The sequence below is a fragment of the Herpailurus yagouaroundi genome, unplaced genomic scaffold, assembly GCF_014898765.1.
Source record: "Herpailurus yagouaroundi ecotype Mexico unplaced genomic scaffold, PumYag 100, whole genome shotgun sequence".
Classification (NCBI taxonomy): domain Eukaryota; kingdom Metazoa; phylum Chordata; class Mammalia; order Carnivora; family Felidae; genus Herpailurus; species Herpailurus yagouaroundi.
Genome location: NW_024412391.1, coordinates 82,405,873 through 82,421,301, shown reverse-complemented (window position 1 = coordinate 82,421,301; position 15,429 = coordinate 82,405,873). Strand labels below are relative to the sequence as shown.

The following is a 15,429-nucleotide window of genomic DNA, read 5'->3' as shown; positions in this document are numbered from 1 at the left end:
GAAAGAAAGAAAGAAAGAAAGAAAGAAAGAAAGAAAGAAAGAAAGAAAAACAAGGAGGTAAGGGTGGGGGGAGACTCTCCAACTATCTTGTATCACTTTGCATTTATGTGACTCTAACAACTTTCAAAATATTTCCCCACCTGCAAGCTCAGGGCAGGTGTTGCTCCCATTTTACAGATGAGGAATTTAAAGCTTAAAGAGGCCAAGGGAGTCTGCAAGATCATACAGACAACTGTGCAGAGCCGACCCCTGACCCAAGCAATGTTCTGTCTCCATCACTTTTCCTCAAGGTTGTGGAACAGCAAGGAAAAAATAAATCCCACTGAAGGCTGAAGTTCCAGTTGTGGTCTTCAGCTCTTCTCCCCCAGCTCAGTCTCCCAGAGAGCTGGTGTAGATAATAAACACCACTATTCCATATTTATGAAATCCAGTTCTTCTGCAAATATATCAGCAGACATGTTCAGTGGAGGGAACAAATTCTATCAGGAGCTCGTCACACAGCAATCTGTTCCAGTGGCCAAATGCAAGCGTCTCCCTGAATGATAAATACCACCTCCCCCCACCCCACCCCCGTGGGGCTGTGGCAGGGTCTGCCTGAGAGGGGACGGGAGTGCCCCACCACACATCACCCAAGCCTGTTGCCCCATGGCCAGCACACTTACCACCAAAACCCCTCTCTTTGTATTCTTCATTTCTGCAGGGAATAGAACAGACAGAAGTGAAGCTTCTTGGACACTAAATTGACCTTAAAATTCTACCTCCACAATGGGATTTCTCTTAAACAGGCTTTGAACTTAGTATTGCAGACATGACAAGGAGCTAGTTCTCTGTAGACATGTTTATTGACAGCTTTCTACCTTCTCAGAAAAATACACACACACACACACACACACACACACACAACAATAATAATAATACACAGAATTTTAAAAACGATTTTACTCTTTTCCTACTTATTGCTATTCCTGGACCTGGGAAATTAGCCTTTTAATGAAAGATCAGAAAGATCTGGTTGATGCATTTGTTCATAATGTGGGGATTCTTTGCATCCATTCTCTATGCCCTTTAAAAAAAAAAGTAGCTAGGGTGGTGGGTGACAGTTTGTGAAGATCTCATTAAAATCATTCCATTTGATATGATCAATAACCATTATAATCAGATTTCTAACCCTGCTTAGACATGCCTTGTGCTTGTCAGAGGCGCCTGCCTATGGGGTGAGTGACTAAAGCAATCTTTTTTTAAAAATCCACTTTCCTGGGGTGCCTGGGTGGCTCAGTTGGTTAAGCATGCGACTCTTGATTTCAGCTCAGGTCATGATCTCAGGGTTGTGGGATCGAGCCCTGCCTTGAGCCTGCTTCAGAGTCTTTCTCTCTCCCCCTTTCCCTCTTTCTCTAAAACAACAACAACAACAACATGCACACTTTCCAGTTCTCTGTCCTGTCTCTTCCCATAGCCTGGATTCCCCTTGAGGCAGCAACTTTTGGGGCTGGGTGCGGACATCCCCTCAGGCTTGGAGTTATCCAGATGGACCTCGCTCAACTCATCCAAAGTCCCAGCTCTCCCTGCCCATCTGACTGCACCCAGCCCCCCTTTCTGATAAGCCTGATCCAAATAACTTGTGGAAATGACCAAATCCATTACAGTCTGAGCATAAAGTGTCATTTGTTCTTGAAAAAGAGGCATCTGTCCAATACAGAGCATCGGCTGTCCTCAAGAGGAGCCACACGCATCCACGTGCAACAGCACAGTAGTCACTGTGTTTAACTCACAGACAATTCACTCCTGTCCCGCTGGAGGGGAACAGACCTTTAGGTGCTGAAGTTCAGCTGAGTGGAGGCAACTCTGGGTAGGGAACAGGCAGGACTAAAATGAGAGATCTGAGGGATGCCTGGGTGTCTTGGTCGGTTAAGCATCTGACTCTTAGTCTTGGCTCAGGTCATGATCTTACGGTTCACGAGATGGAGCCCCGTGTTGGACTCTGAGCTGACAGCACAGAACCTGCTTCGGACTCTGTCTCTCCCTCTCTCTCTCTCTCTGCCCCTCCCCTGCTTGCGTGCTCTCTCTCTCTCTCTCTCTCTCTCTCTCAAAATACATACAAATTTAAAAAATAAAAAATAAAATGACAGGAGAGATCTGACACACTGATGGCACCATGCACCCCGCCCTTCCCTTTCTGCAGCTACTTCTGACCTCTGTTTCTTTCACCCACAGATGATGTGGCTGAAAACTCACCAAGACAGAACTGCACCCTGATTCTCTGCCAGGTTGGAACCCTTTTATTTAGTACAACAGAGCAAGCAAAAATCAACAATAGTGAGAGCCACAAACAAAGAGAATAGGCCTGGTACATACCTCCTTTCTTCACCCTGCAGAGGGAAGAAAAGGGATGGACAAGAATTAACCTAAGAGTAACCTGCACTGGCACACATGTGATAACCTGGGGCCTCTGGGCAACTGTATTCCTTGGGATTCAGGGACTGATTAAAAGAGGGGCCAGCCATGGGCACTAAAATGAAGACCGGGTTCCTACCGCTGCTCCAAACACAGCAGTTCCGTCGCCATTGGTTTGGTACTAAAGAGGTTCTGGGAGTTCGATCAAAGTTTGAGAACTATTGCTTTATAGAACATCAGGGGATACATTTTCTCTGACAGCACAGGTGAGGGCATGACCAGCCTGCCTGGCAATTCTCCTGCCTCCTGTCTCTCCCCAGCAGCCAGCTGGAGCAGAAGGCTTGGCTCACAGCAGGAAGTTTCAAGGGCTGGCAGTTAAACCCTGTTTTCCTATAACATGAAGACATGGGGGTGGATGCTGAGCCCCTTCCCATGATAACCTTGGGTTCCATGATTCTGTGACTCTTAGTTTTTTTTTAATATAATTTATTGTCAAGTTGGCTAACATACGGTGTCTACAGTGTGCTCTCGGTTTTGGGGGTGGATTCCCACGATTCATCGCTTACATACAACACCCAGTGCTCATCCCAACAAGTGCCCTCCTCAGTGCCCATCACCCATTTCCCCTCTCCCTGCACGCCCCCCCCCCCCCCATCAACCCTCAGTTTGTTCTCTGTATTTAAGAGTCTCTTATGGTTTGCCTCCCTCCCTCTCTATTTGTAACTATTTTTCCCGTCCCTCTCCCATGGTCTTCTGTTAAGCTTCTCAAGTTCCACAGATGAGTGAAAACATATGATATCTGTCCTTCTCTGACTGACTTATTTCACTCAGCATAATACCCTCCAGTTCCATCCACGTTGCCGCAAATGGTAGGATTTCATTCTTTCTCATTGCCAAGTAGTATTCCATTGTATATATAAACCACATCTTCTTTATCCATTCATCAGTTGATGGACATTTGGGCTCTTTCCATGATTTGGCTATTGTTGAAAGCGCTGCTATAAACAGTGGGGTGCATGTGCCCCTATGCATCAGCACTCCTGTATCCCTTGGATAAATTCCTAGTAGTGCTATTGCTAGGTCTGTGACTCTAATTTTGTTCTTTGCTGTTGGATAAACGTTGGCAGCCACAGGGTGCAACGAATTTCCAGAGAGGCCAGGCCTGGGTCTGTGTTACGAGCTAGTTTTTCTTTTTTTGAGTCAACCATATTGAAAACAATTCCCATTTAGAATGTAAGTGAGGGCAACCAGGTTCCAGGTACACTTAACCATAAATTGCTTGAGAGTTGCAGTGTCTACTGGATGACTCCCTTTAAGAACTTCCGCCCAAATCCCATTATGGAACACCACCATCCTCACAAGCTTAAGTGTCACTCTTTTGGAGTTATTTTCTTCTTCCAAATCAATTTGCGAGTACAGCCCAAACAAAAATGCCTCTTTTAATTTCAGCAGTTGCTCAAGGATTTCTTACCTTGAAGTCAAGGTTGCCAATAGCAACAAACTTCCCCGATAAATATGGCAAGATGCAGTGCACATCTTTATGCTAATGCCTTATACTTTGGTACAGTCTTTTCATCCGTAGGTTTTACACGATTTGACAGTACTAGTGAATCTTCAAAATACCTTTAAAAGGCATGTGAGATCTTATCATCCCCCCGTTTTGCCAAAACTCAGATTCCGACCCCCTGAGGTAGTTGAACGTGGAGCTGAACTTGGAATCTGGAATCCTGAGCTCACTGGGACTCAGCCACAAAAAAATGATGCAACAAGACTTTTTAAAAAAATACTATATTAAGTATAGGAAGGGTGCTAAGTGCTTTCTTTGATTTTGCTCATTTCATTGTTTAGTCCTCAAATAAGGAATTGAGATTCACAGAGGTTGTCACTTGTCTAAAGCCCAGATCCAAACCAGGCCGTGTCTCTCTCCACATCCCGGGCTCAGAACCATCATGCTGTCATCGCAGGAGCCTCTGAGACTCAAGAAACTGGGTCTGGAGAAGCGTGGGACAACTGAGTGCTCTCTCTGATGTCTCACTTCAGCCAGTAAGAGACACTCCACGGAGTACAGGGTAAGAGGCGGGTTAGTGAGCAGAAGGGAGCAGGAGGGAGCAGGAGGGAACAGGAGGGAACAGGAGGGAGGGGAAATAGGCCTCCACTGACAGCCCTTGAGAGTGAGAGATTGGGGTCACATGCGAAAGAACAATGATTGTTTAGTCACACAAAAGCCCAGTGAGTCACTGGAGCCAAGAGCTTAATTCCCTTATCAGTTTTCTGTGCTTCCTCTAATTCCATCCCATCCTTTAAATCTTCTACAAATAACAGCACAGCATATTCCTTCACTACTCACAACCAGGTTTTTGGTTTTTTTTTTCCTGAAGCTTTTATCCAGGGCAAGGTCACCAAGGGGTTGAAGCCCCAATTTCATTGAGAACGCATCAAGGACAGAGCAAGTGCCCAGGAAAACCAAAGCAGGCGTTTCCTGGCCCCACAGGTGATGAAGAGGGTACCAGGACTGAGGCGGGGGGGGGGGGGGGGGGCGGGGGGGGGGCCCCCCCCCCCCATCCACTTTTCCTTCCTTCATGCCAGCTGCCCTCTCTGCCCCTCTCTGTCCCGTGGAGAAAGCCTAATTCTCACCTTTCCCTCTCCCCACAGCCCCAGAAACAATGTCCTAAAGGAAGTGGTGGAAAGGGACCAGCCCGCTGGCAACTTACAGAGTTTTCTGGTACTTCCCAGCCTTACAGGGACAGTGTCTGTGGATGGCTTTGGCCAACTGGACGAACAGGAACACCAGGAGGCCCAGAAGCAACATGGAGCCCAAAGTGATGACGAAAGGCACATACCATGCTGATGAAGAATAAACGTTTTTTCTCAGGACCTGGCGGATGACCTGCGGCTTGAATGACAGAGTGGGGGACGGTGAGTGGAGGGTGGTTTTGGGCGACATTTTTGACATCAGCACTGTCTCGTGCTGAGTGTTGATTCTGCTGTTTGTTCCTGCTGTCTACACCAGGCATCTGTGTGCTCAGACTTCTTGCTGCAACCAACCCATCACCTTATTTATAGTCTTTCCAAGCACCCATGAGATCAAAACCCAGAAAATTTAGGAAACTGAAAAGCAGCTCCAAGCCTATTTTTATTCTCTTTCCCCTCTTCCCAAACGCTAAAGATCCCATTGGCTTTTTTTCCTGCCAAATCATGGCCTCACCCCGGGACTGATACAGCCATTGTCTCTCACTGGGAAGGCATGTGCCACAAAAGCTGTTCTTTTTAACACTTTGTAGGCTTTTCAGTGCTCACTCACTACAAGCTACACTGCCAGATGAGGGGGCTGACATCACAGTGAAACCCCAAGTTTGGCATTGGCTTCCTAGAGAGGGAGATAGATAACAAATAAATTATGGAGATTTCAGGGCTGGAGATGTCACAGTTGGGTCAGGTTGTAAGTCCCCAAAAGGTGGAAACTCCTTACTCAGGGGAGTCACTGGCTCGTACCACACCTGAAAGCCCTTAAGACTTTCTTATGCCTCCATCCGTTGGGGTAAGATTGACTCTGGCACATGGGAAATTGTCACTGATCAGCTCCTGGTGGGGCTTGGAGAAGCAGAATTTGACCGCCTGTCACAGGTAGCTGTCTAAGGTTCTGATTACTTGTCTTCTAGGATACTGCAAGTGTGGGGCCGCTGACTAAGGGCACAACTTCACTAGGAGCAGGAGGAAAGGGGACAAAAGAGTCAGCACAAATATAAGCCAGTCCCTCCCAGGAGCAGGGGGAGATAATCCTATTGTCAGATTCCAAGCCTCTCCTTTCCTTCACACCCTGGTCTGATTATGGTGCCTGCTTGTTTCTTGTTACCATCTATTGCAATCTGTACTTAATGTGCTCATTTCAATACCTGCTCGTAATCTGTCTCCCTCTCAAGATCGGTGGCTTTCAAACTTTAGTGCACATCAAATCCCCTTGGAGGCTTATTAAAAACACAGATCACTGGGCTCCACTCCCAGAGCTTCTGATCCAGTAGTTCTGGGGATGTGGTTGGGGACTCCAGGGCCCAACATCTTTCCCTGGAGGTCATGGTGATGATCACATTGGGCGAGGTGTAACTCTTCTTCAATATTCTGGGGTAGGCCTAAGCATTGGCATTTCTAACAGGTTTCCAGGTGATGCTGTTGCTGATGGTCTGGGGACCACTGACCTATATTATAAGCTCCATGACAGCAGAGATCATTTTTGGCTTGTTCATCAAAGCGCTTGGCATATTATAAGTATTCAGTCAATATTTGTAGATCGAACCAATGACTTCTTTTAGAATAGAGGTGGGGAGTAGGTAGAGATTGGCACACAGGGACTCTTCAAAATAAGTGGAGAAGAATATACCTGGCAGTTACCTGCCTTTATGGACACTGACTTGCAATGGCTCTTAAGAGCAAGCACAGAAGGGGTTGTAAAGGGAGCTGCTGGCTGCAGACCCGTGAAAGTTGGCTCCTGTGCCACAAGCACCATAGGTGGTCAATACCTGACCTATCATAAATCGGTGCATAAATGCACATCCTTCTTTCCCAACATAGGTTCTACAAGTCCAAGGTCTCACTCAGATCTTAAATGTTTTATTTTTTATTTTTTTATTTTTGAAGGAGAGAGAGACAGCATGAGTGGGGGAGGAGCAGAGAGAGAGGGAGACACAGAATTTGAAGCGGGCTCCAGGCTCTAAGCTGTCAGCACAGAGCCCAATGCGGGGCTGGAACTCACGAACCGTGAGATCATGACCTGAGCCAAAGTCGGACGCTTAACAGACTGAGTCACCCAGGTGCCCCACTCAGATCTTATGTTTACCACCCAGTGATGACTCCAATCCAGCCCATCTCTCTCTCTCTCTCTCTCTCTCTCTCTCTCTCTCTCTCTCTCGCATGGTTGGCATTCCTGGCAACATCCTAACACCTCAACTCTTTTTGGCCCCTCCCATATTTCTCCTGGGTCCCGGGGCTCCATCTATGTAAATCACAAGGGATGTATGTGGGGAGTCCAGGTTCCAAAGCCCTTACCCTGGAGGTTGTGGTGGCAATTGTGGTTGGGTCAGGAATGATGCTAATACTCAGCGTCACTGTCCCGGTTTCAACACGAGCCTTAGCTTTCCTCCTGCCAGACAGCAAGTTGCCATCAGTTATGTGGACGAGTAGTTTGTAGTCCCAGATTTTGTCAAGCCCACTGGCATAGTCAAAGCGTGTCGCAAGGAGCAGGCTTGTCACGTTGGACCCAGCGCTGGGAGAGAAGGTGAAGTGACTGTTGACGTTGCCTAAATGAGATGTGAGACAAGGATTGGGGGGAAAGGAAGAAAAGGGAGAAAAACAAGGGCTTAGAGGAGCACCGCATTCCATCGTTTCCTCAAACACGCACACCTCAGGTGCAGACTGGTGTTTCTGATGCACCAGAGTCAGGTCAGTGATAGGACACGGGCCTTAACCACACCAGAGACCTCACGGGTACAGGGAAACTCTTGCTCACAACGAGTGTGGCTGTGACAGGAACAAAGCAGAAAAGAACAGCACCACACCTGTTCCAGGAGAGTGGCTGCCATCTTCCTGCACACCAGGCGGAGATTGAATAATCCTGGGGCAGCCTCTCTAGCCAGTTCTTGCTGTCAGCCTTTATTTGGTAACGCTGTGTAACCCACACTCAAACCAATGGGTGGGAGGGAAGAGGCTAGAGGGGGCCACGTCTCCAGCCATGAGCCAAGTTCACTCCGTGGCCTTTCGTGGAACCTGGCTGGCCACACTGGTGGCAGATGTCCACGGATCCCCCCCCAAAGGAAGGTACCTCCCAGCTTGGCAAGGGTTGCAGTCCCGGGTCCTCCTGAATCTACCCCACACCCGCCTCCCCCACAGCTCGGCTGGGGTTCAAGGCTCACAGCTTCGAGTGCCCAGGGCGGAAAGGCTGCCACCGAGCAGCCCTTGCTCATTCCTCTGGTGGCTCCAGACTCATTACCGACTGAAAACCAGTAAATGGAGCAGGAGATGATGCAATTTTTACTCCCTTAGCAGTGAAGAGCTCCATCAAGGCCTGAGGGTTCTCAGTATGGATTATTTCCATCTTCGGCAACGGCAGTCTCCAGGCAGTCTCTGCCCCTGGGTTTTGTGACACGGCCTGCTCGAGAGGCTTCTTGCTGTTGGAGTTTCTGCTCTGCCAGGGCTCAGCCAGCAGCCGAGATGGATTTTTACTCTCTCACCTGGAATTGCTCTGCCTGTTTGGGTTTAAGTCTCTGGCCCCAGCATTTCATTAGATGAGCTATTTTTGTCTAATTTCCATTGAGGGGTGCTCTTTTTTTTCCCCCCCCACAGTGGTATATTTTTAAAGAGAGAAAATGAATGGAGTAGAAGAGAATTCCTGAGGACACGTTTCAAAATGCATTTAATCTATTTAATCTATTATTATCCAGAGAGAGGACTGGGATTCCCTGCCCCCACTACTAGCTTGCAGGAAAGAAGTGGTTGAGGAGATGGACCAAAAAAACAATTTTTTTAAAACTACATTAATATGAGTCACGAATCATGATGGGCTGGGAATTGTAGAGGATGGGGGTGCCATCAATGGGGTTCACTCTTCCTTCGGCCTTTGGGCAACCACGGATGGGAGCCTGGGAAGAGGTAGGTGAGACAGGGAAGCCTGAGTGAGGAGTTATGAGGCACACGACCATGACGCTCCTCATCCCTGCTTCTCTCACTTAAAACACCCCCACCCACACACACTGTGCCCAAATCCGTGTGTGAGCACAGACCCCCTTCTCCCTCAACAGCTGCTGAGGCCTCCAACACCAGGACCCTTGGAAACAGCATACCTGAGCCAATGGAGTAACGAAAAGACCTGGGACTGGAATCAAGGTCAGTACACGTCAGCTTGAAATTCTGAATGTTTGTGCCAACTCTCAAACCCACTGGGATGGCCAGGAAATAAGAGTTTGGGGTACAAATTGGCTTTTCATCATTTTCTTCAAGGACGTTCACAGTTACCTAGAGCAGCAAGAAGGTGGCCGTGGTTAACAGCTAAAATTTACTGAGAACTTTCTGTGTGCCAGGCACCGGGCTATTCGCTTTTGGTGAGCCAGCTCATCGAAACTCGCCTGAGATAGAAAATATGGTTATTCCCATTCTACAGATGAGGAAACTGAGGCTTAGAGAGATTAGGGAGGGGAACTTCAGGCCGTTCAGTTTGGTGAGTGTCGCAGTTCAGGCAATTTGAACTCAGGTCTGTCCCCCGCCCCCGACAAATGCATCCAGACTCATGGGCTCATCCCCAGATAATGCTGAGTGGTTTTCCCAGTAATGATTGTAAATTTATGGTGATGCTCTATACTTCCTTGCCCATCACCCTTGTGAATGGGAGGTTCTGTCTTTAACTTTGGATCATAGAGCAATGGTTCTCCGCCCTGGCTCCACTTTCATGGGACCTCTCCAGACCAAACGAACTGGACTCTCTGGAGGGTGGGGCCCAGGCACTTTTTTAAATGTTCTCCAGCTGATTCTAATATGCAGCCAGGATTGAGGACCACTGGGATAGAAGGAGTCAACCGGGCTAAGCCAGGATCTCATCTGTAACCTGGACTATTAGCACCACTAGAAGCTGGTGGCCCTAACCTGTCACAAGCAGGAGCCAGCCTATTCTCCTTCATTGTCGCCTTTTATGCTTGGTGAATTGGAATAGGGCCTGGGACGCCTGCCAGCACAGAATCACAGGACGTCAGCCCTGAAAGGGACGTATGTGATCATCACCCTTTTTAAAGGCTTATGAATTTTGAATCGTATTCATTCTACCTTTGAAATTTGGGGATTTCAGCTATTTCTGAGCCCGGGAATAAATTGAAATGTTCACTCTAGTTAGCTCCCAAAGTGGAGTCCATTCATTTTTTCTCAAAAACCCAGCCTAACAAACACTACAATTATCTTCAACTTGGCCCGTCTTTTGCTCAGCTAGCAATGCCGAGCCTCACACATCATTAAAAACGTGTCCCGTTAATTCAAAGCCACTCATCAGAGGGACTGGACTATTCAGGCGATGGGTTATCAGGTGGCTCTCCATTTAAGAGAGAGAGGAATTGGACACAAAGATAAGCGTTGCTCAGACCCCCTTGGAAACTTGGGATCAAAGTTGAGAAATGAACTCCGTCTCCTGACTGAAGCAGTTGTTCCCTGTGTCACACGGGGCTGCCTGCCGCTAGCTATGAGTCTATGTTGCCTTATGCTTCCTCACTTTACTGATGGGAAAGACCAAGAAATAGTTGCGTCTTCGTGGCCATCATATTACCTTCGGATAATCCGAACCACAGACAGCACAGACCTCTTCAACCCTAGCTACTCAAAGGGCAGCCACGGACCAACTACATCAGCATCACGTGAAGCGTGTTAGAAATGCATATTCTGAGGCCTACTCAGACCTGCGGACTCAGAATCTGCATTTAACCAGATGCTCAACACCAAAAGTTGAGAACCAGCATGGCCCTGGGCAAGGTGCATCATTTTAAGGTCTACCCTATCTGATGCAATGCAGGTGGGGTAGGAACATGACAAAACTACCGAGGAGGGGGGAAACACAGGGCTACAGTACCACATCCCACTATGCATCCCACCGCTAGCCTATGCCCACTGCAAAAGCGAAGAGAGATCCGCAGACGGAAGCTTGCCCCACACAGCGTAATCAATCTTGGTGACCTCCCAAGAGGTCTACGGATGCCACAACCTTGGGTCTACGGATGCCAATCTTTATTTCCCGGGCTCTGCTAGGTGTGTCCGTGTGTGCCATCCTGGAAACCACTAGACATTTCCTGTTACACCTGCAGGATGGGCTCCATTAAGGTTCCTCATTGCTACAGCCACGGAAGGTGCCAGAGAGAGCCCACATTAGCCAGTCGGGCTGCTATGAACACACCAACAGCCCCACTCACCGTGACTGAGCTTGTGTCCTCACTGCTGGTGGCCTGGATTCTGAGAATATAGACAGGGGTTGTTTCATAGTCAGCTTTAGTCACCAGCTGGAGTTCTCCTGTCCGGGGATTGATCCAAAATATGTTTGGAGACTGGAAGCTGGCCCCTCCAGCGGAGATGGAGTACACGACGCGGCTGCGGGGGAGGTCTTTATCAGTGGCGTGCACTTGTCCAACCCGGGTTCGAGCTGGAAGAATAAAGCACCTGAGATTAGTACTGCTTTGGGGGGTGAGGGGAGGCTCCATGAGCACACATTCTCACTGCCATGGGCAGAAAGACTTTTGGAGGTCTCTTTGCTGTTCAAACTCTGTATGTTTTATGTCTTCTATTAAAATTAAATCACGCTAATGAACACCCACTGGGTAACTGACCCTAAGATCCAAGCAGTAGAGTAAGGTGTAAAAGATAATCCATGCCTTTATATAGACTCCAAGCCTGCCAGTTATGATGTGATCATAAGCAACACAGCAAAGACCATTTTCATAGGTCCTCACTTTGCCGCCCTGTTGTCTAAATGTCTTCTGCAACTTTCAAATTTTCTGTGCTGAGCATGAATTGCTCTTATAATAAGCAAGATAAAAAACAAACAATTTTTATTTTTTAATGTTTATTTATTTCTGAGAGAGAGAGAGAGAGACAGAGTGTGAGCGGGGGAGGGGCAGAGAGCGAGGGAGACACAGAATCCGAAGCAGGCTCCAGGCTCCGAGCTGTCAGCACAGAGCCCGATGCGGGGCTCGAACTCACAAACCACGAGATCATGACCTAAGCCAAAGTCTGATGCTCAACCAAGCCACCCAGGCACCCCGGAAAAGAAACCATTTTTAAAAGGGTTTAGCAATTGATGATGATGGGAGTAGAGAATTTTAAATACTCTTATTTTTTTTGCTTATTTTACATAACTTATTGCTTATTTTACAAAACTTGTCGGTGGGGCTGCTGGAGTTCTGGCTTGCTTGTTTTGTAGAAGATTTTTTCTCATATATTGCACTCCTCAAGGGCTGACACCCCTTATTTAACTATATGGCCCCAGCACTAAATGCTTGACCCAAAGGAGGTAATCCATAATTGTAATAAGATCTGCGAATTTATAAGAAGACTATTACCGCTGCCTTTGTTGGTCACTGGGTAAGATATAAGGAATTAAAAGGTTTTTTTCAGACCCTCTTTTTATGCTTTGTTTAAAACTTAATGTCAGGAGGGGCACCCGGATGGCTCAGTCGGTTGAGAGTCTGACTCTTGGTTTCACCTCAGGTCAGGATCTCACGGTTCATGAGTTCTAGCCTCAAGACGGGCTCCGCAGGGATTCGGGATTCTGTCTCTCAAAACACATAAATAAACTTTTAGGGGCTCCTAGGTGGCTCAGTCGGTTGAGCATCCGACTTCGGCGCAGGTCATGATCTCATGGTCCATGAGATCGAGCCCCGCGTCGGGCTCTGTGCTGACGGCTCGGGGCCTGGAGCCTGCTTCGGATTCTGTGTCTCCCTCTCTCTCTGCCCTTCCCCTGCTCATGCTCTGTCTCTCTCTGTCTCAAAAATAAATAAAAAAAAATTTTTTTAATTAAAAAAAACCAAATAAACTTTTTAAAAAGTAAGTTTTCTTTAAAAAAAAAAGAGAGAAATCAAGGTGTCAACAAAGGGCAAAAACAGGGAATCCTATTATGGGAGATAAAATGTCTTTATTTTGTTTTTAAATGAAGGAAAACTACAAGTGGGAAATCTTTTCTCTATTTTTAAATTTCTATTCTCTGAGCGAGCTGGATAAAAATCACAGTGGAGACCAAGGGAAAACTTAGGCTACAAAAAAGGGAAGATTAGCAGAATCAGGCACGCAGACAAGGAAGCAATCAGGGGTTTGGAGAAATGCAGTTTAAACAATAGTTTTCAAAATCTAGGTTTCACCTGAAGGGCTCCTCAGCAGTAAGGACAATTTAAAAGAAATAAGAGGTACAATAAACACGGATGAGCTGTGAGTTGCTGTGCACAACACCACGCGGGGCCCTTGTGCTGGAGGGAACTTCCCCTCTGCTAAGGGCGCGTCTGGATGGAGGAGTCTGTCAAGAGCACTGGGGTCTGGGTCTTGTCTGCTACTTACCTGGCCTTAATTCTGACACATCAAATACGTAGGACGGGCTATCAAAGACAAGAGGAAACTCATTTTCTGGCTCTGTGAGGATGTAAATGTAGATGTTATCTAAAAGCAGAGATAGAAAAAAAATTTTTAATTGTAATACCCCATTCTCACTCATATGTTTATTCACCATGTTTAAAGCACCTGCTGTGTACCAGGCTCTGAGCAAAATAAAGGGGGTGCAAGGTGAATGAGACCTGGTGGGTCCTGCCTTCACAATGCATAGGGCAGTGGCCCTTTACTAAATACATGTACAGGTCACTGTGGACACCAGAGGAAGGGCAGGCTGGCTCACGGGGATATTTAGAGTTACACAAATGGGGCCAGGGTGGAGTGGGGGTGAGTGGGGGGGGGGGGGTTCTGGGCATGCGCATGGATACCGAAGTATAGAACTGCACGACTCTCGCAGGAAAACTGCAAGCTGGTGGCCTTGTTGGGAAAAGGGGGAGCTTAGGGCTGGGCAACCAGAGCTGAAACCAGAGAGTCAGGCAGGGGCCAGAGATGAAGGTCCTTGTGTGCCAAGCCAGAGACTTTGAATTTGAACTTGACAGCTACCGGGAGACACTTGGAGGGCTTTCAGCGAAGAAGTGATATAATGGTATTTGCATTTCCTGAAAATCACTGTCAGAATGCAGAGTGTGCCCCGGAAAAGGGCAAGACAAAAGCCAGACAGAAAGATCCTTCAAAGACTCTTAGTGTTATAACTGAGCCAAGAAAGAAGAGGTTCTGCATTCTAGCACTGCTAGCAGATGGGGGCAGGGCAGGAGAAAGGACCTGGAGACCGGTTACACGTGCCTGGCAAAGGACAGGAGGAGGCTGGGCTGATTCCCAAGTGTTTGGGTTTCTGAGGTCTCCTTTTGAACACAAATGTCTACCCCAATACCGAGTACTGCCTAGCACAGTTTAGTTGTTGCTACCTGAAATAAAGCTTCATGAAGTCGATAAAAATGATACTTGCTTTTGTGGTAAGGAGGGGCAACATCCTGAACCTGGATTATCACAGCGTACGTATTGCCAGCTGCTAGATTGCTTGTATTTTCATAATCTAGGTCACCAATCAGCTAGATTAAAACAGAGATAGCACATTGCACAGAGTAAAAACAATCCTTTTAATTCAACCGACAGAGAAGACATTTTCATACACTGTTACTGGATATGTAAAACCTTTCTGGAAAGCAGGTTGCCTATTAGAGGAGCTTTAATGAGTTACATCCATAGCTTTGCTCACTGCTGGGGAATTGATTCAGAAGAATTTACCAGGAGAGGATCTATGTTTCAAGACATTCATCAAGCACTACTGTCCAACAGTAGGGGCTCAAGGTCTCAGCTTTGTTGAAGAGAAACACAATATAGAATCCCATATGCAGGGATGTTTCCATCATTTGAAATATTTATGCAGCTGGGGCGCCTGGGTGGCTTCAGCAGGTTAAGCGTCCGACTCTTGATTTCAGCTCAGGTCATGATCTCATGGTTCGCGGGTTTGAGCCCCACATCGGGCTCTGTGCTGACAGTGTGGAGCCTGCTTGGGAGTCTCTCGTTCTCTCTCTCTCTCTCTCTCTCTCTCTCTCTCTGCCCCTTTTCTGCTTGTGTGTGTGCTCTTTCTCTCTCAAAGTAAATAAATAAACTAAACAAATAAATAAATGAAATGAAATGTTTATGGAATATACATAAAATCTATGCACAGAGAAGACAAGAGGGTAATATATCAAAATGTTAGTAGTGGCTATCACTGAATGGTAATGCCGTTTGTGTTTTCTACATTCTACAGTGAAGATGTATTAATTTCCTAAACAGAAAAAAGTAGAAATTATCTCTCAGCTGACACGTGTGCATTAAATTGGTAAGACTTTCTTGGGGGTGGAACAAGGGCTTGGGATGAGAGGTGGAGACAGGATGCCTGGGGGCTGCCTGTTCTCCTCCCTGAGGCTCTATCTCTGAGGC

At 47.2% G+C, this 15,429-nt stretch overlaps 1 protein-coding gene across 1 annotated transcript in view; it reads right to left on the bottom strand.

Annotated features, from left to right (window-relative positions):
* The window catches only part of CDHR3 (cadherin related family member 3), a 102,511-nt gene that overhangs the window by 3,719 nt on the left and 83,363 nt on the right, over positions 1-15,429 (bottom strand). Inside the window, exons 10-17 of the mRNA XM_040471598.1 lie at positions 14,447-14,549; positions 13,453-13,551; positions 11,322-11,548; positions 9,222-9,393; positions 7,432-7,682; positions 5,103-5,284; positions 2,353-2,366; positions 663-694 (exon numbers count right to left, since the gene is read on the bottom strand). Of these exons, the coding sequence (XP_040327532.1) occupies positions 663-694; positions 2,353-2,366; positions 5,103-5,284; positions 7,432-7,682; positions 9,222-9,393; positions 11,322-11,548; positions 13,453-13,551; positions 14,447-14,549 (1,080 nt within the window). The remainder of the gene's footprint in view (positions 1-662; positions 695-2,352; positions 2,367-5,102; positions 5,285-7,431; positions 7,683-9,221; positions 9,394-11,321; positions 11,549-13,452; positions 13,552-14,446; positions 14,550-15,429) is intronic.